Source organism: Gouania willdenowi, chromosome 14 (genome assembly GCF_900634775.1).
Source record: "Gouania willdenowi chromosome 14, fGouWil2.1, whole genome shotgun sequence".
Taxonomy (NCBI): domain Eukaryota; kingdom Metazoa; phylum Chordata; class Actinopteri; order Blenniiformes; family Gobiesocidae; genus Gouania; species Gouania willdenowi.
The window spans coordinates 32,250,918-32,272,440 of NC_041057.1; the positions used below are offsets into that span (position 1 = coordinate 32,250,918).

Genomic DNA, 21,523 nt, shown 5'->3' on the forward strand with positions numbered 1-21,523 from the left:
TAATGTTAAGTGAGAATAATATTGTAATGTATATTCCTGTAAATAGTTTAACAATACATGGAGACAATACATTAATAGGTATAACCCCTCTAATGAGACTGCTGCTACTAGCAAGATGTTAAATATATTTTTTCAGTGGACACAGTGGCACAGTACACAGTAGCACAGTGGTACAGAGAGGTGTACAAAGTTAAACCAATAGAAAGCCTCTGCTAAACTGAAGGGGAAAGACGCACATTTTTTTTTCCAAAATTTGACAACCTGTTTTAGTTCACATACAGTTTTAAATACAGATTTACTGAAGAGAGGCGGATTAATTTTTGGTTGGAATCTCAGTCCCTAAAGATACTAATTTAACAAGGAACGAATCAAGTGAAAGAACAGAAATGAATGTTCATTGCTCCCATTTTTTATTTTTATCTCATTTATTTTGGTGCTCATTTGGTGAATCCTATTGTCATTGTTTTTTCTTTTAGAAAAATTATGAAAAAGTGTTACATTATAATGATACTGCAGATTTAGAGTGGGTACATACTCCATTTGATAACAATACATTTTGTGATGTTTTATAGCTGATTCTTCGTTTTGGTGCTGTCTTGTTATGCTTAGTAATTGTCAGTTTCTATATGTGTCATGTTTTGTATTTGTGTCATGAATGTCTTCTGTTTCTGTTTTGGTTTCTAAAAAATAAAAAATAAAATGGAAAAAGTTGGTTTGTGATGATGAAATCTTAACAGAAGCTACTGACAAAAAATAAAGTGTCAGCTGCAAATATTATATTTTCTCTTCTTTTTTGTACAACTCAGTTATTATCTTTGGCAAATAGTTAATTCATAACTGTATAGTTTGTGCAATCAAAACCTGCAGTTAAGATTTCCAAAATTATTGGATATTTGTCGTTTGAGTGACTTATGATTTGCTGTGTTTTCTGTTCTGTTCTTGATTGTTATGTATTGGTATTCATCAGTATTTCTATTTTTTTTTTAAAGTTAATATAATTGTTAATTTGTATTTTTTTAATGCTTTATTGAGAAACAAGTATTTTATCATTCATATAACACCGCAAAGTGTAAATCTTTCAAAAAATAAATAAATAAAGAAATAAATAAAAGAAGAAAGAAAGAAAGAAAGAAAGAAAGAAAGAAAGAAAGAAAGAAAGAAAGAAAGAAAGAAAGAAAGAAAAACAATCATGCATTAATGATGAAAATCCAATCCACATATCCAAGCAGCAAATAAAATAATAAATTAATTAAATTGCAGGGGTTATTTATTAGAACTTTAGACAGTCTTATAGTGCTTTTGTAATATTTTCAATGACTTTAATACATTTTTAAGATCCATTTTAATAGCTTTAAAATGTGGGGATATTTTCAAAAATCTACATTTATGTATAGAATGTTTAATATCCTTCAAAATGACACCAATTTAATAAAATTATAATCAAAACCCAGGAAAATGTGACCTCCTCCAGCTTCGTGATTGGACAGTGTGACGGAAGCCGGTGATGACATCATCCGGGGGGGTGGAGCCACAGAGCATCCTCCGTCAGACAGTGAAGAAGAGGAGAGAGCAGCATCATCCCGATGGTGTCACACGCTGTAACGTCTTTAACCGCACACTGAGGGACCCACAGGCTGTGACGTCATCGTCCGTGAGAGGGCGGAGCCATGATGGGAAAGGACTACATGTTGGCTATCATCATCGTTAACTATGACGGTCAGACACGCGCTGTGAAAAAGGCTGTTTATATTTTCATGCTGTTTACATTGGCTAACATTAGCCCCGCCCACTTGCTCACAGGGTCATATCGATGCATGCAGCTTCCGGTCACTTTACATAATAATCAATGATTGATCAATTATTCAGAGGGTGTAAAATTTCACTGATCAGGCATCACATGATGTCCACTGGTGACGTCATAGGGTGGACATCATGTTCCTCAGAGTGGATCAGGATTTAAACCGATGACCTCTGCAGTGGTTTAGGTCTGCAGTGCAGTCCATCAACAGGACTAAAGGAAATGTCCTCTATGACGGGTTCTCAACCTTGGGGTCAGGACCCCATTTGGGGCCGTGAGACACTGGGAGTGGGTCACCATATGTCTTCAAGAAACCATTTTTATTTATTTATTTTAACAATTTGAGCCCATTTTTGCTACATTTCTGCCACTTTCAAGACATCTTTGGCACTTATAAATCCTTTCCACCACTTTTCCACCTAATGGTACACATGTTAACCCATCATTGTCACTTTTAACCTCTTTTCACCATATTTCAAGCTTTTTTTTTTTTTTTTTTTTTCCACATTCACAATTTGTCATGCCCATTATTTGCTAGTTTAAACTAATTGTTCCTACTTTTAAAATGACATTACCCAAACCCCTCGCACCCCATTTTATTTCAGGTTAAAACAAGGATTTACATCTTTAAGATGACTGTACAGTATGGCTTAAATCAGTGGTTCTTAAACTTTTTTGGTCCAGGTACCTCCTTTGTCCAATTTAAACATTTTGTTCAGAATTCTATGAAAAAAGCAACTGTAGAGCATAATGACAGATTTGAAAGTTAAATGAAACAGTATTTAGTGCCTCCTGATGGAATATATTTCTATAGTTTTTATCATTTCTAGTCATCGCCCGCCTGGTGTGGGACCAAGACTGACCCTTCAATTTTCAGTTTCTAATCAAGATCATTTACATTTTCATCGTCATTATTATGATTATTTTATTTATTTATTTCGGACAAACAACAATTTAATACCATCATAACTAAAATATATAATTATGCAAAAATAATCCCTAAACTCCCATACACCCCATACAATATATTTTGTCTAAAAAGGAGTAGGAAGAAGCAAAGGCTTTTCATGTTCTACTCTTAGTACTGATTTTTAATAATTACCACATTGTGCTTTTATCATCCTCTGTTTATACCCTCCTTCTCTGACCATGAACAATTTATTTAAGTTATCAGGTAATCATTTATTTCTGGCTTTGTGGTCTCTGTGACCCACTTTATGTACAATCCTTTTTGCTTTTTTTTGTAATTCACATATAATGTCTGTATGGTAGTTTTGTAGGTGTTCCCTCACACCTCCACACAATAGCAGGTATGGCAGAACAAGTGAGCAATATAAAAACAATGAATGCTTTTTCATTCAGGAAGCATTTGGCTCGACCCAACACTCCAACAGTTCTTACTAATTTAGAGCCAATGTGTCCTACGTGGGCGTTCCAGCAAAGTTTGTGGTCCAATATACCTCCAAGACATTTGTATTCATGTACCCTCTCAATAGCTACATTATTAATTATCATTTTCACATCTATGTTTGTATTACGGTTACCAAATAACATTAATTTTGTTTTGTCAAAATTCAGAAAGAGTTTGTTTTCGTCAAACCATGATTTTAATTTACTCACTTCTTCCATGACCACATCCAACAGTTGCTGCAAATCTTCACCGGTAGATTAAATATTTGTGTCATCTGCAAAACCACAAGTTTTAATTTCTCCGATACTCTGCATGTCATTTACATATAGGATAAATAGTTTTGGACCCAACACTGAACCCTGTGGGACTCCATAGGTAATGTTAGAGTAGAGTAGAGTTGATTTGATGTCACCCAACTGTACAAACTGTTGCTTTTTATCTATTTTAAAACAACCCCTCTCACCACATACTGTTCCATTTTTTTATGATCTATTGTATACAATGCTTTTTTTAAGTCAATGAATACACAGATTGCATACTTCTTATTATCAATAGTGCTTATGATCTCTTCTGTTAAATCCATTAAAGCTTGTGCTGTTGATCTACCTCCCCTAAAACCATACTGACGAGGGGTGTTGAAAAAAAAAATTGATTCGCCGATATATCGCGATATTACGTTGCGCAATTCTCGGATCGATTCTAAATGCATCCATATCCTTTTTTTCACCTTTATTTAACCAGGAAAGTCTTTTCCACTGCAGGAGACATTGTAACTACACAAAGAAGTGCTGAAACATGGGCATGTTGACCAGCTTGTGTTTTATCAATCAAATCTAAAAAGAAAGTACTCACTTTCTGCATTTATTTCTTGTTCTAGACATATACCTGAGTTATGTTGCACTAAAGTCTAAGTTGCTTTAAAAGCCACAGGCAGATTGTAAGTTATTTTTTTATTTTAAGTTTTTGGCACATGACATTTGAAGCCAATATTTTGAGTGTAAAATATGCCAATAAAATATATTTTATACATAATGTTCTCATGAAGGTGTACAAATTTACAGATCAGTTGTTTCGTAAGTCATATATATATATATATATATATATATATATATATATATATATATATATATATATAAAAATTCACAATATTCTCTTTATACTTTAATATTGGGATATATTGTATCGTGACCTACACTATGTATCGGGATATGAATCGTATCGCCAGATGCCAAACAATACACACCCCTAATACTGACCATCCATAAGTAATTTCTGTTTCTCTTGAAAACTGTCCAGCCTTGAAACAAAGAGCTTTTCTAAAAAATTGTAAATTGACAAAGTAATGAAACTGGCCTGTAACTGGTAAACTGGTGCTTGTCTCCAGCCTTGTACAGAGGAAGAACTTTTGTAACATTCATTTTATTTGGAAATGTACCAGTTTTAAAAGACGAATTAAGAACATACGTGAGCGGATCAATGATGCCATCCTCAATGTTTTTTTTACCAGGGTCATATCAAGATTGTTCCAGTCCTTTGATGTCTTATTCTTACAATTTGTAACAATATCTATTATTTCTTTTTTGTCTACTTGTTTTAAGAACATTGCGTTTCCTGTGTTGTCTTCCTTCCTCTTGACTGAGGAGTTTTTATTTGTTCTGCTAATTTAGGCTCAGTATTTATGAAGAAATCATTGATATCATCTGCACCAGTTGTATATCCTCAATTTTTTTGTTAGCATCATGAAAAACATCTGGATAATGAGTTTTTTCTGATTTATTTCTTGTTATACTAGATAATATTCTCCATGTTTCCCTCATATTATTTGTGTTGTTTTCTAGATTCTAGTTTATCATAATAATCCTTTTTACATTTTCTCATAATATTAGTTAATTTGTTCTTAATGATTTATATATATATATATAAAACTCTTCCTCACCCTCCGCGGGCGGTCGCCTTTTGTTTTTCCTCCACCTTCTTCCTTCTCCTCTACCAGAGGCCTGGGAGCTATATATATATATATATATATATACAGTATATATATATATATATATATTTTATTTTTTTTTTCTTTCTGATTCTGTTGTTTTCATTTTTATAAAATTTCTATATCAGTTGTTGTTTTTCCTGCATGCATTTAATAATCCTTTTGTGATCCAAGGCCTTTCATTATATACTGCTTTAGTTTTGTATTGTTGCATGGGACAGTGTTTGTCATAAAGAGCTGTAAATATATTTATCAATGTCTCATACACTTGGTCGATGTTATCATATTCATACACTTCCTTCCAATCTTTTGATAAAAGTTATTCTCTGAACGCATTTATGGTGCGTTTGGTTCTCACCCTCTTGAATCTAGTTATCTTTTCTTTATTTTTCTGTCTACAGTCTGGGTCATACTGTACATTGTGATCACTTATATCACTCAATAACAGTCCACTCACTAAGTTGTTTTTAATATTGTTGGTAAATATATGATCTATTAATGTTTTACTGTTTATTAATGTGTTACTTGTTTATTCCTCCTGTTGTTTTGGTTCATTTCATACCTTTTTAACTCAAAATTCATTCCTTTCTCAGAGTCTAGCCAAGTTTCTGACATGGCAATCACATTAAATGGATTATTAAAACTGAGTATTATATTCTTTGATATTTTGGTGGTTTGTGTATAAACTACTATTTATGTGTATAATTGATAAACACCCACTTGTAGCAAATTTAGAGTTAAACCGTTCATCTGTATAAAATCTGCAATTATTGTTTGAATCTCTTGAAATTAACATTTTAAACTAAAAATACACTCCTCAAAACCTCATATTTTTAATGTTTTTGTTTCTTAATTTTCCGTTACACGTACCCCCATTTGTGAAACACTGGCATAAATAATACTAAACGTTCCTGGATAACAGTGAATATTATTCAGATAAATAAATAAAACCCCTAACTGCTCCCCATGTGAAAGTAACCCTAACCATTAAAAAGATCCCTGGCAGCTGATTGGACAGCTGAAGTCCCACATGATGACATTGTGCTTCCACTGTTTCTGTGTGTCAGACAACATCTGGACCGACCAGAACCTGCAGCTGGACCCAGACCTGCCCTCGGGCTGGAGAATCATCCAGGACTCCTCAGGGACTTATTATTGGCACGTTCCCAGTGGCTCCACCCAGTGGCACCACCCACGCCTCTCACGGAGCATACAGCCTCAGCACAGCCAGGTAGGAGACACGTCCACTGGTCTACTGGTCCACTGGTCCATTAGTCTACTGGTCCACTAGTCCACCGGTCTACTGATCCACTGGTCCACCGGTCTACTGGTCCTCTGGTCCACTGGTCTACTGGTCCACTAGTCTACTGGTCTACTGGTCCATTGGTCCTCTGGTCTACTGGTCCACTAGTCCACTGGTCTACTGGTCTACTAGTCTACTGGTCTACTGGTCTACTGGTCTACTGGTCTACTAGTCCACTGGTCTACTGGTCTACTGGTCTACTAGTCCACTGGTCTACTGGTCCACTGGTCTACTGGTCTACTAGTCCACTGGTCTACTAGTCCACTGGTCTACTGGTCTACTGGTCTACTAGTCCACTGGTCTACTGGTCCACTGGTCTACTGGTCTACTAGTCTACTGGTCTACTGGTCTACTGGTCTACTAGTCTACTAGTCCACTGGTCTACTAGTCTACTAGTCCACTGGTCTACTGGTCCACTGGTCTACTGGTCTACTGGTCCACTAGTCCACTGGTCTACTAGTCCACTGGTCTACTGGTCTACTAGTCCACTGGTCTACTAGTCTACTAGTCTACTAGTCCACTGGTCCACTGGTCTACTGGTCTACTGGTCTACTAGTCCACTGGTCTACTGGTCTACTAGTCCACTGGTCTACTAGTCTACTAGTCCACTGGTCTACTAGTCTACTAGTCTACTAGTCCACTGGTCTACTGGTCTACTGGTCTACTAGTCCACTGGTCTACTGGTCTACTGGTCTACTGGTCTACTGGTCTACTGGTCTACTAGTCCACTGGTCTACTGGTCTACTGGTCTACTGGTCTACTAGTCCACTGGTCCCCTGGACTACTGGTCTACTTGTCCTGTGAGTCCACGTTTATCCAGGTCCTCCTCTATGTGTGTCAGCAGAACGAGTCCAGTTCAGCGAGCGGTCCAGCACAGGCGTCACCTGAGAACAGGTCACACACACACACACACACACACACACACACACACACGCACACACACGTTCTGATCTGATCAGCATCCTGTTTCATCAGATCACACTGGACCCATGAGGAAGTGAACACGCACGAGCCGGACACCAAGGTACACTCACAATACAAACAACATAAAACACAACGGAAGAAATGACAACACTAAATTAAAATAAATTATTTACTAAATAAGTTACAATGAGCTTTCCTCTGACTCCCACCACATCACTGGATACCAGCAGTGTTTAGACTGTGGTTGGTAATTAATGCTGTAATGCAGGGGTGTCAAACTCATTTTAGTTCAGGGGCCAAATACAGACCAGTTTGATCTCAAGTAGGGAAAAAAGAACAACTTTAACATTATTTTACCCTAATTTTCAACATCAGTTTAATTCACTCACATTTTGTGTGAGAAACCTTTGTGAGAAATTGCAAGATTTGTGGAAAAATTTCGAGTTATTTCTTCAATTTGCAATTAAAAATGTATTCATGTGATATAAACAAAGAGTATTAAGAGTATTGTGGAGCTGGTGAATTTGAGATATCTACAACTGAATTATTTGGTAATTTACACAATAATTAATGTTTTCTCTGTTATTTTTACTTTCTCCTGTGGGACAAATTGGATGCTCTAAACGGCCTGATTTGGCACCCGGGCCTTGAGTTTGACACATGTGCTCTAAATGCATTACTCTGTGAACTAAAGGGTAACAGTTACTGTATGTGTGTTACAGCGTTATTACCTCTGCCAAAGAGGTAATAATTTCACCAGCGTTTATTTATTTATCTGTTTATTCGTTTGACCTTAAGGATTGATGAGGTTTTGCTAAAATTTTAACCTAAGATAGTCCTTACACCATGGAAGATTCCATTATGTTTGGAGGGGATCCAGATCAATATACTTTAAGAAAGTTAGTAATTTTGTCTAATCTAAGTTCTTAGACATTTACTGAGTGAAATTGTAGTCTAAGGAACTTTAAATAATTTTGCATTTATTTCTGCAATATTTCATTTCAGCGTGTGATGGTCAGCAGTTATCTATCTATTCAACACACATCTATCGACACACAGTGATTTATGAGAAAAGCAGAGAAAATTTCTGCTCATTCAAAAACAAGACAACAAAATCTGAGCTCATCATCACAAAAAAAACATAACACGACTTCTGAAAAATGGAGAAGGGTTTAGTGACACACACACAAATACACACAGAGCAATAATAGAAAAGTGTCTGTAACCTTGTTTGATGTTCTTTTTCACAGATGTTCACCGTGCACTCTCTGGGCTGGCTGCAGGTGGATGAGGAGGATCTTTCTCCTGGTCGCAGCAGTCTCGCTGTCAACCAAGTCATTCAGCAGTTATCTCACTGCAAAAGCCCTGAGCAGACAGACAGAACCTGGGCTCAGGTGAGACACATGTCTGGGTTCAAAGAAACCACAACTCTGGCTTCAAAGAAGCCCTTCTTCTCTTCCACAGAGGTGCTTTAAAATCAAGTTGACATCAGGTTCATGTAAACCAGTTTCAAATAAATCAAGTTCAAATAAATCAGTTTCATGTAAACCAGTTTCAGATAAACCATATTTAAATAAACCAAGTTCAAATTAATCGGGTTCATTTAAACTAAGTTCAATCAGTTTCATACAAACCAGGTTCAAATAAATCAGGTTCATGTAAACCGGGTTTAAATAAATCAGGTTCATATAAACCAGTTTCAAATGAATTACATTAATATAAACTAAGCTCAAATAAATCAGGATCATCTAAACCAGGTTAAAATAAATCAGGATCATCTAAACCAGGTTTAAACTGGTTTCTATATTCCTTTCTTCAGGGTCAGGAGATGATGCTGATGTTAAAGAAAGACACTCTGTCCCTATTGGACCCTTTAGACCACACCCTCCTTTACCGTCAGCCAATCATCAACATCCGTGTGTGGGGCGTGGGCTGTAACAATGGCAGGTGAGCCAATCAGCATTCAGACGATGAGCGATGATGTCACTGTGTCTGTGCTCCTCCCACTGACGATGTCACTATTTCTGTGCTCCGCCTCCCCCTATGCTTTGCATGCTTAGAGACAGGTAAACAAACCACTCCCACTTTCATATGCTCTCACCTGGACCCCCTGCTAACCTCTGCTTGTCTGTGTGTGTATTTTTTGTTGTGTATCTATGTGTGTGTTTGTGTGTTTCAGGTTCTTTGCGTTTATCGCCGCTGACGCCTCCGTTTTTAAGTGTCACGTGTTTGGTTGTGACGCTCCTGCTAAAACCATTGCTGCGGCTCTGCACGACACCTGTGCCAAGGTGAGACCTTGAGTCCTGGAGGGTGTTTCAGAAAGGAGGTTCAACAAACTCTGAGTTTATCAATGAACTCTGAGTTAACAAACCCATGCTTCTGAATAGTCCTTCCTATCTTCTTTCCTATCCACTTTTCCTAAACCCCCAGAAGTATTTAAGTGTTGGCCATGATGAAGAGTGTTCTAATTCTCTAAAAGCTAAGGAAAGGAGGCTCAAAGCTTCCTTTTTTACCTCCTTTAACCTAGGAAACACTGATGCATCCTTTACCAAAGGAGACCACATAATACTGACCCACAATTCATTGCGGGGACATTTAAAGGGACCCGCTCAGTAGAGTGTTCACGGAAACTCACAAAGACTGAAAAAGGACGCAGATCATGTAAGTTACCAATGCAATAATATGAACAACTTTAAATAACCTAAAATCCATATCTTATGATATGTAAGTCATATTATCAGATTATAACTGACATAAAACAGACACTGTAGTTAAAGAAAAAGGGATCAGAGACATTTTTAGCCACATTATGTTTTATTTACCATATTTCATTCACCTAGGAATGCTTTGAGCGGTTGTACATGCGTATGTCTACAACTTTATGTAGGCCTATATCTTGCATAAATGTAACAATTTCATAAAATCTTACTTATTTTGGATTAATGTTGATTAGTGAGTGGAAGGTAAGTGTGAACAACCATTCTCAATGTGACGTTTTTTTAGGTTCACTTTTCTTCCTCGTAGCCTGGTAACCTCTTTTCCTTTGATATACATTCAAACCTTGTGATATTTGAGATTATATCAGTTGTTATGGGCACAGGGGAAAGTGTTAGAAATGTGATTTTAGTCCATTTTTGGAAATTAGTAGTTTTTTTCACCACAGCAGACGTCACTAACTAAGTCACATATTACGTCACCTAGTGAAAGTGCCTCTGATTGTCAAAACAAAGCGTTTCCCTAACTCCTTTATGGAGTCTCCTAACACCTTTCCTTAACCTGTGATGTCATTCACTGGGTTAAGGAAAAGTGGATAGGAAAGGAGGTAGGAGGTAGGAGGGACTATTCCCTAAATGCTCTGCATCCATAATGTTGAAAAGAAAAAACACCGTTTGCAAAGAAATGTAGAACTGCACCCAACATTTGTAACAATGTGAGCACACGTCTGTGGTGTGTGATGTTACTAAGGTGAGGTCAGAGAAAAGTGTTAAGGTAAATTAAAGTGTTCCTTAAGAAGCGGTAGAGTATTCCTCAGGAAAAGAAAGAATATCCAGTCTTGGATGGAAACATGTCTCGTGGCGTAGAGCATCTCTAGCATCTCTCTAACCTCAACATCGATCGTATTTGGAATGAAATGACTGGTGTTCAGGTGGGCGGAGCCAGGTAAAAACCCAGGGTTAGGGTTCACAAATGTTACCATGGTGACATACACAAATACTTACCTCGCTTTATACAACCGGAGACATAACCCGCTTTCTGAAATACCCCCTGATGTGTTTAAAGTCAGCATGTGATCAGTAGTGTGTGTGTGTGTGTGTGTGTGTGTGTGTGTGTGTGTTAATCAGGAAGTTGTTTATTTCCAGATGATGTCAGAGAAGAAACTGTCCCGTTCAATAACCATGGAGAACTTTTCACCTGAACATCTACCCAGACAAGGTCAGACTTCACTGGCTACTCCGTGCTCTCTGATTGGCTCTCACTGTTTCCTGACTGAACTCTTGCTCCTCTCTGATTGGCTCAGTGCTCTTTCTGGAGGCGGTGCAGCAAAAGGTTCAGAAGTTTGTAGTTCGGTATGTTGGGAACTTGCCGGTGTCCAGAGCCATGGGTGAGAAACACCTCAACACATTGTTCTGTTCAGCCAATGAGCTGAGCTTAGCCCCTCCCCCTGTGTGAGTGTCTGCGCTCTGATTGGCTCTCTGCAGGTATGGAGGTCCTGAACCGAGCCATTGAGAGCATCATGACCGCCACAGACACCGAGGACTGGGACCCGGCCTTCATGCACATCAGTGACAGCACGCTGTCGCTGTGGAGGGAGGTGGGTGACCCGTGAGGGGGCGTGGCCTGGAGCTGAGTGTGAGAGTTTCATCTTCCTGCTACGTCTCCGTAGGACGCCGATGAACCTATGTGGGAGTGTCAGGTTCGATTCCTCACCTTCCTGGGCGTCGGCCAGGACAGCCACACCTTCGCTGTGATTGCTGACGGCAGCTCGCAGCGTTTCGAGTGTCACGTGTTCTGGTGTGAGCCGGACGCCGGGGTTGTGTCTGAGGCTGTGCAGGCGGCGTGCATGGTGAGGGGCCACCAATCAACATATTTATTTTCTGCATCAGGGCAACATTTTCATTAAAACTACATTTGGGACGTTGAAAATCATGGAAATGAAAGGTTGCAGTAGATCATGGATCATTCCATGTCATTTTGGTCTTAAAGAATTCTGAGTAATACAGCTCCACCTACTCTCTCAATATATATATATATATATATATCCTATCTGGTAGACATGCCAGCCCCTCAAAATTAGAAAAAGGTTTCTTGGGGTTTGACCTCATGTAAAGGATTTTCAATATTTGTGAGTGATGAAATAACCCAATAAAAATGAAAAAATTGCTTTAAAAAATTTGTTTTATATCCCAAGAAACTGTAGCCTTTATATTATAAATTAAAACAGATCAGATTTTTTCTTACATTCCCACATGCAGTTATGGGTCAATGAAAATAGTAAAAATTGATTTTATGTCACAGTGTGGTGTGGGCCCAAATGCCTCAAGAGATGGAGGCAGAATGCAGGCATAGCGTTCCCAGAACCAATCATGTTTATTCCAACAAAACTAAAATCCAAAAAAACAGCACGAAGAAACCAGGGAACAAAACACAGCAGGGCATGAAGAGGGTCGACAATGACGCAAGACATTACCAATGATCCAGCAAACACACTGTGTCCAAGCACTCAGCTAAATAGTGGAGGAGGCCTGATTGGGAATGGGCCACACCTGGGTGGAAACATGAGGGAGCTCATCAGTCACCAACCAAGCACACAGACATCACTGGGGGGTGGAGCCACAAGCAGGAACACCTGAAACACAGACAAGAGACAAACACAGGAGGCCAGACTCAAACAGAATAAACAAAGACACAGAATAACTTAAAGAGGACCCCAAGGTCTACACAACAAAACCAAACCTGACATTTTAGCAGATTGTCACCAAAGAACCAATGTATAAATGTGACTAATCATTAGTGATGTGAACAGTCTATGTTTATAGCTCTAAGCTGATCACATTACAGGGAGCTGAGACATATGCTAAGTTGTTTACTGAAGAACCAAACATGTTCCAGACCCAAACACAATCACTTTTTTCCAATTTTGAGGAGCTGGCATGTCCACCAGATTGGATGTATAGCAAAACATTTTATATATTCCAAGAGAGTAGGTGTAGCTGTATTATTATATCACATTTCAGTTTAATATGTGATGTAGTTCCTGAGATATTAGAAGCTGAAAATGGAACAAAAATAAGGACGCACGAAAATCGACACATACCCCCCCCCTCACTAAATTATCCATATCTCAAAAAGTATTTATCAGATAAAACTAAAAATTGACAGTGTGTCTATTGAATAATCACGTTAACACATGGTAAAAATTTCAGAATTTTCTGATAGCGAACTGTGTGGGCCATTTGTGCAATGACATGTTAGCATAGCATAGCAGCAGTGCTGAAGTCTTCCTAATGTTTGTTTAACATGATGAAAAAGGTAATGCAGTGGAGTGGACAACATGAAAGCTGGTCACAGCCATCACACACTGGTAAAACTCAGTGGTTCCTGTTCTGATACCTACAGTATGTCCTTCATTGCCAAAAAGTTGTTCTCAGGTTTCCACGGATACGGTTGATGATAACAGAGTTTTTTTACCAGAGCCCAAATTCTCAGTTTATCTTTTATTTCAAAGAGGGAGACACTGACTCATTAGGGTAACGGAGTGGAACCGGTTTTCTGTGAAACTAAATAAAATGACTTTTTTTTTCAAAAATCTTTATTGTGGAATAACTTTAAAGTTTTGGTGCATCCAACTTATGGTGATACTGGACAATAAAAAGGCATGTATGCTTTGGTAGCATGAAAATACATTTGCAAAATTCCTCTTGCAATGGTCGGACCCAAAGTTGTGACATATAAAAAAACTAGCAGAAATAGAAAGCTAGGATTTTTCTGCTTTATTAAAGCAAAAAAAAAAAAAATCCTCAAAATGATTTGTTAAAAATAGTGTTGGGACTTGATTAAATAAATGATCTCATGTAACAATATTTGACACACGAAGCAACATTTTTTAATTTAAATGTATTTTAGTGTCTGACTGAATCAATGAAAACAATAAATGAGCTTAAACAACAAAATATAGTGTTTATTATTTCCATCACTGAGTGCTAACATAATGTGTAATATGAATAAAGAATATTGTGATTGCATTGTTCTCAAAGCACAAACTTAAATGTAAGTAACCTATATTCACGCTTTTCTAAAACAAATGTGTTTTTGTATTAAAATTAAAAAAAAAAAAAAAAAAAAACAGAACTTAGTTCAGAACATTCTAGAGAAGTGTAAACTGAACAGTGTAAAATAGTTAGAATATCTGTGGCATGAAATAAACAGAGCAACTGATGAAGCTGATGAATGAAAAAACTGCGTTATTTTCTTTTAGTGAGTTATTTTTCTGTAATTTATTAATCACAATTAACGCATTAAAGTCAGATCCTTATAGTTAAAAAGTATCGGGCCAGGAAAATGATTTCTGCATTTGTCCCTAATGAAAATTTTGCCTATAAACAGTTTTTTGTTTTTGTCTTGTCACATTATTTCATGTTATTATTTTTTTCATGTGATCTAATATGATTTTGTTGTCCCGTCACTTCCTGTTGTTCGACTCTCAGGTGCAATACCAGAAGTGTCTGGTGGCTCAAACGCCACCTCCGAGATCCAAATCGCTCCACGAGACGCCATTGAATGTGAAAAGGTCAAACTCCATGGACGGCGCGGCCTTCGCTCCGCTGATGTCTCTTTACCACCACGACAGAAGCTCCACGATTGGCCGAGCCACGAAGGCGGGCGGTGGCGTGAGGAAAGGCATGCTGGCTTTCTTCGAAACCTTTCGAAACAAACAAGGCACCGGCTCGTAGTGAGGGGGCGGGGCCAGCAGAGCCCAGCTCCTGGTCGTCCAATCAGACGTCACCAGCAACACAAAACCAAAGGGCCGAATGAACTCTGACCTCCACCAGTAAAGATACGTAACAGCAACCGATGAAACCAGTTGATCATCTGAGGTAGAATAGAACGGTAAAAAGCTTCCTGTTTAGGTTCAGTTGTAGCGACTGTTGCCACGGTGACCAGTGCAGACTGATGCTAGGTAGTTATATTAGTTAGCATGTTGAAGAAACCCCTGAATGTATTGTAAACAACGAGCCCTGAACGCAACCCTCCTGCGGCCTTCTGATTGGCTTACGTTGCGCTGTGTTTAAGCCAAAACAAGTTGATTGTTTTATTGAAAACTTTGGCACAAAAACCAGCAATGATGTCAGGAATAAACAACTTGAATGAGTCCAAACTCCTCGATTTGTTTTGTTTTACTGCAAAAGACTCATCATTAAACAACGTATGTTTAAAATGATGATTGACATCCAACCAATGGGTGCAGACTCATTTTTCTCAGGGGCTTCAAAATCTTTTTAGTTCAGGGGTCAAATACGGAGGAGTTTAATTCCACGTGGGTCATAGAGTTTCACTTTTCATTTCCTATTACATTTAATTGAGGGAAATATGATGTAATAATTTGACGAAGATTTAGGAATTTTGTAGGAATATTGAGTTTTTTCAACAGTTTACCTTTAAAAATGACTGCAATCGTGTGATACAAGCACCGGGAAAACTGTGAGCACCTGCAGATGTTGTTCATTTACACAATGATTCATTTTTACTTTCTCCTGCAGGCCGAATTGAATGCTCCAAAGGGCCAGATTTGGCCCCCAGGCCTTGAGTTTGACACATGTGCATTAGGGTAACGGAGTGGAACCGTTTTTCTGTGACACTAACTAAAATTACATTATTTTCAAAATCTTTTCACCTTTCTTTTCCCTTAAACAGCGCACGAATGATGGCTGACAATAGAGCGTAATCATGGAGCTCTTCTTCTCTGCTTCATTGTCTACTGTCGCCCCCTGCAGTCACAGATTTTCACACAACTGTTTTTATCCTCTTTCGGTAAACAAAAGAGGTTTACATCAACATCTTTAACTTTTCCTGGTTATTTAGAGCAACCCAACCCACCAAACACCCAACATCATTTAGATGTTCTGTTTTTGGGCTAAATCTGGTCGGTTCGTCTTAGCCTCGATTCAGCCCAAATATAGTTGTTGAAATTAAGGTGTTTTTTGGTCGGTCAAAATTAGTCCAAATTTAGCCCCATTATTGTCGTTGAAATTCCGCATTGGATTGTCCAACTTATAGAAATTGTCCAACTAGGTCCACATTTTTTCAGTTATTTTGTAATTGTAATTTGGACCAAATTAGCCAAAAATAAATAAAATAAAATAAGAAAAGGTATGGGAACAACTTTAAACAAAACAGCCCACAAACATAAACCAAAAAATACAAATCTGATTCATGTACAAGTTTACTTCAAAGATTCCCACAATAAACTATTACATTTTGGGAAGGTAAGATATAACACTTTTAAATAAATAATCAACTAACTAAATTCATATTGAGTGAATAGTACTTTGCCCAGAAAAAGACAGCTTTTCACCTTTCACTTTTCGATTAAATATTGACTTTGTGGCAAAATGTCCTTTTAACCACATTTTCTGGGTGGGAAAGTCGCACAAGTTGTCATTTTGACTGAAAAAGCTGCTAAATGATGTAAAAATCAGCCTGAATACTTCACTCTAATAAAAAACCATGAGATGTTTACAGGCAGTGGGGCCGTGTGACATCATCAGTCACATGATTTCAAGACACAGGCTCTAAAACTGTTAGTCTCATTTTTAAAAGCTAATAAAATGAATATGGTGCATAATAATGTTTTGTTAGGCTTAGATCTTCTAATAAGCACAATAAAAAAGTTTTTATGCCACATTTGTAAAAACAGTGGAGGATCCCTTTAATGAAAGTATATTTAAAGATACATTAATACATTAATAAGTACATGAGTGAGACACAGTGACGACTGTACATCCAACCAATGGGAGCAGACTGCAGGAGAGAGGAATCTGGCTTTAATAAAGTACCAGATTATCATCACACACACACACACACACACACACACACACACACACACACACACACACACACACACACACACACACACACACCTCATGCTGAGTCAATATGCACAGAGGACCATCACCACCATTAGACATTTGCTGACTACGCTGTTCACACACACTTACACTGGTTAATGGATCTACTGGAAACTGTTGTTGGAGATGATTGGCTGAGGAGACTTAATGAACTGCTCTAGATCTATCATTTTAACAGATTTTAGGCTTATTGTTAAAGGGTACTTAAATATTAAAGATTACGTACAATACGAGAGGTTTACTGAAATTATTTTCTATAAAAGTCCTTGTAGAGCAGACAGGAATAGAATAAAACCTGCTCGTTCACGACAGACGGATGCTGCCATTTATGTCCAAACTCATCATTCATGGTATTGAAACAAAAACTGACCAAACAAAATGGAGGAATAGGCTGAATCAGTGATTCTCAACCTTCAGGTCAGGATGACATTTGGGGTTGCGAGAGGGGGTCATCAGATGCTTTTTTTAAAAAACAATTTAAGCCCATTGTTTCTTACTTTTACCATTTTTTTTTGTAACTACACCAAACTTTTCATATTTTAACCCATTTTCATCACTTTTTCTTGCCACATTTTGCTCCTTTTAATACATTTTTGCTACATTACTCCCATTTCTGACACTTCTCCATTACATTTCAATGCCTTTCATACACATTTTCCCACTGTCAAGACATTTTCAACACTTTAAACCCTTTCCACCTCTTTTCCACCTAATCATTATTGTCACTTTTAACCTTTTTTTTTTTTTTTTTTTTTACCATATTTCATGCTTATATGGTGCATTCCATTTCTTCCACTTTAAAGCCAATATTTGACTCTGTTAAAATCCCATTTCACCACCTTTTCCAACATTTTTTGTTCACATTAACAGTGGATATTATTCAGATGAATAAATAAATGTGGTTATCACAGATTCATAGAACAATGGACCATCATTTTACTGACTTTATGGATGGACCCCAAAAATCTCTCCCCTTTATTCCTCCTTATAGATGGTCCTGTCTCCACATGACTGTTGTTCAATGTTCATGTCTGTGTTCAACCACCTTCAGCTACAGTGGGGGTCCCTGATCTCTGGAATCTGTATTCTGGAGGTTCCTGGTCTGAATCATAGTCTTTAGTTTATCACTAGTTTATCACTACCTGACCAAACCTGTAGTATGTCAGAAACACTTTAGCCTCATGAGCATCTGATACAGGGGTGTCAAACATGTGGATCGGGGGCCAAAACTGGCACACCAGGACAATTCACCAAATATGAGAAAGTAATAAAATTAACTGCAATGTGTTTATTTGACCACCAGGGAGCAGAATATAGCAGACAGATGTACAATATGTTATTTTACAACATGTTTCATATTTGACCACAGGAACCCCACTACTACAGTGAAAGTAGAGGTTCAACACAATGATTCTGTTGTTAATCCTGGTTAACAAATTAAATAAAATTAAAAAAAAAATACTCTGGTTTGTTGGTTGATGGTGGTTTGATGAAATTGTAGTTATTTTATGAAAATATTGTTGTTGTTTTTAATAATATGTGTTATAAAATAATACTTCAGTAAATGTTAACATCTTAATAATGTATCAATACTTCTATTCACTAAAACAAAGACATACTGTACATTTAGAGAACTGTTAATTTATCAATCATTATTTTACTTGTTTGGCCCAATAAGGATTAAATTGGACGGTATGTGGCCCCTGAGGTAAAATGAGTGTAAAGGTGAGTATTGAGTGAATTATTGTTTAGAAGGAAGATGAATTAATAAAGAAGTCATTCAGAAAATGAGGTTCATTTGAAGAATACTGGGCGTCTCATTCCTTCTACACAGGATTTGAACAAATGGAAGGTGGAGATGGAGTTCAAATCATGCCAGAAATTCAAAAAACACACCCAAAATGTTGTCCTCCTGCCCAACAAACTAATTTTATCTTGCAAATAAGAAACATACCCATCAAAAAAAAAAAAAAAAAAAAAAAATACAGCATGTTTTAAACGTACGTAGAAACATGTTTTTAATTATAAAAATGATGTATTTGGGATGGGACAGATTGAGAATACGAGGCATTAGTCGACCACTGGGACCTACTTAGAGTTCAGGGTCTTGTTCAAGCAGACTTTGACATGTATAGCCTTAGAAACTAACTCACAACCTCTCAATTAGAAGTGACGCATCTTCCTCCTGAGCCACAGTCGCCCATAGTATAAGTAAAAAACATGACATTTGATCTGATCTGAATGACATTTTCTATTTGCAAACCACACTAAGTTTCTTCTAAGTGTCAGCAGTCTTATTGTTTGAATCAATAGGGATGCCATCTTGTTTGTTTAGAAAGTTCCAGGTCCTTGCTGGTATTTGCCAGTTGGAGCCGATTCCCTGGGATCCAATAGTCTTTGCCTGCGTTTGAATATTCCCTCCTATCTCCTTTCCTGTCCACTTTTCCTTAATCCTGTGACCTCATCCAGGTGTTAGGAGACTTCCTAAAGGAGTTAGGGAAAGGCCATCACGTTGTTTTAGCAATCAGACGCACTTCCACTAGGTGACGTAATAGCGTCCTAGGTCAATGAAATATGTTGAATAAAACAAAATGTGGCTAAAAATGTCTCTGATCCCTTTTTCTTAATCGACAGAGTGTTTTATGTCAGTTATAATCTGATAATTTGTCTTACATATCATAAAATATGGGTTTTAGATTATTAAAAGTTGTTGCATTGGTAACTTACACGATCTGTGTCCCTTTTCAGTCTTTGTGTTTCTGTGAACCTTTAAATGTCCTCGCCGCAAGGAATTGTGGGTCAGCATTATGTGGTCTCCTTTGGTAAAGGATGCGTCAGTGTTTCCTAGGCTAAAGGAGGTTATAAAGGAAGCATTGAGCCTCTTTTCCTTAGCTTTTAGAGAAATGGAACAGTCCTTATTATGGCCAACACTTAAATATGTCCGGGGGTTCAGGAAAAGTGGATAGGAAAGGAGATAGGAAGGACTATTCGGACGCAGCCTTAATATTTCACTTGTTCTACAGGGTTTTGTAAAAACTTGTTTGCTGTCTGAATCTGACTAAAAGACTACTCCATACTTTTAATATGTTATGACTAAGCATGTTCCACAGCATGTGTACCTAGTTTACCACTCTTTTATTTTATACAATAGTAAATCAGGCCTAAAGTGTAAGAAAACCTTGTTTCAAAATAGAAAAAAAAGAACGTACATCCTTTTCATCATCGTCCCTTTGATAAAAACAAATCATTATAAACAAAAAAATGTTAAATTCATATCTGAATAATAGATATAGACATTTTTGAATGATCATATGTTGACTTACAAGTAAATGAGATCATTTCAAAGTAAAAAAAATAACTAGAATAAAGCAGAACAAAAACTAGATTTATGTCCTTGTCTTACTTTAACTTTAGAGGTTCTATTATCTGGGAGGGTCGACCTGTCCTGCTGTTATTTACCGTCTTTTTTTTTACTCTGCTGTGTGTTTTCTTGGTTTCAATGCGGTCACCAAACAAAGTGGCTGTTTAAGAGGCTTTATTTAAATAACCATAACAACACCATGCTGGCTGTAGAGCGCAAAATCTTAATGTTACACTGTTTGTGAAAATGTGCTTCACTAGAAAACAATCATGTAAAGTGTGTGTAGCCAAAGAAGAAAAGTGTAGAAAAGTGGACCATTGGTCACCATTGATAAGTTAGAACTTCATTGATTCACATTCAATTAACACGAGCAAAAAAACCAGAATCAGCATAAAAGTCAAACAGAGGATCATTTCTAGATTAATTACCATTATATAAGAGTACATTTAACAGGGTTGGGGTCAGGTACTTATTACAGTTACAATTACTTTTTCAACTATAACTCACTTACAATTACAGTGACCAGCATTTTTTCCAATTACAATTATTCTTTATCCTGTACAATTATGTTCTCAATTACTGAGCCTGAAATAAATAACCTAATAAAAGTTAACCTTCCTCTTGTGTTAGCTTTATGTTAGCATCTCTAATGCTAACAGGTCCTAAATCAGCTGTAAAATACACTAAAAACTAGTATCTATCATTTATTTCTTATCTATTAGTTACCTTGTTAGGTTTCCTATTATTTAGGTTTGAAATAATATTTATGTTGTGGGCGTCTGAGACTTTTTTTTTAATGTCAGTATATATATATATATATATATATATATATATATATATATATATATATATATATATATATATATATATAAATAAATGTCAGAACTGTACACAGAACTGTAACATGGTTCCCTCGTTTTGCATTCAATTAATATTGACAATGTTTATAGAATTTTCATTGGAATTACAAATACAAAGTAAATTATCTGACCTCAATTACAATTTCACTTTATCATGGCCCCTCATTGAAACTAAAATACATTATAATTTACTAATATGTATAAAGAAGATTATTTTAACTGGCCAATTATTTAGATTATTTCAAGAAAAGATCAA

The 21,523-nt window shown here is 37.0% G+C and overlaps 1 protein-coding gene across 3 annotated transcripts; it reads left to right on the forward strand.

Moving 5' to 3' along the window:
* The first annotated feature begins 1,544 nt into the window (after positions 1 to 1,544).
* LOC114475486 (amyloid-beta A4 precursor protein-binding family B member 3-like) lies at positions 1,545 to 15,296 on the forward strand. 3 transcript variants are annotated; one of them, XM_028466332.1, is made up of 13 exons: positions 1,545 to 1,716; positions 6,261 to 6,424; positions 7,338 to 7,390; positions 7,472 to 7,520; positions 8,671 to 8,814; positions 9,240 to 9,367; positions 9,481 to 9,486; positions 9,600 to 9,708; positions 11,281 to 11,353; positions 11,439 to 11,522; positions 11,620 to 11,732; positions 11,805 to 11,984; positions 14,626 to 15,296. In XM_028466332.1, exons 1-13 carry the CDS (start codon positions 1,668 to 1,670, stop codon positions 14,869 to 14,871), a joined length of 1,398 nt encoding a protein of 465 aa, XP_028322133.1. In that variant the 5' UTR covers positions 1,545 to 1,667; the 3' UTR covers positions 14,872 to 15,296. The 3 variants fall into 3 exon arrangements, with proteins under 3 accessions (XP_028322133.1, XP_028322134.1, XP_028322135.1); XM_028466333.1 differs by having other exon boundaries at positions 7,341 to 7,390; XM_028466334.1 differs by lacking the exon at positions 9,481 to 9,486.
* Positions 15,297 to 21,523: the final 6,227 nt, after the last annotated feature.

Bases quoted from the DNA above. Each gene is read 5' to 3' on its own strand.
- LOC114475486 (XM_028466332.1), top strand. From the start codon at position 1,668: ATGATGGGAAAGGACTACATGTTGGCTATCATCATCGTTAACTATGAC. The intron at 9,709-11,280 runs GTGAGACCTTGA...GTTTATTTCCAG, and splicing joins TGCACGACACCTGTGCCAAG to ATGATGTCAGAGAAGAAACT. The intron at 11,985-14,625 runs GTGAGGGGCCAC...TTCGACTCTCAG, and splicing joins CTGTGCAGGCGGCGTGCATG to GTGCAATACCAGAAGTGTCT.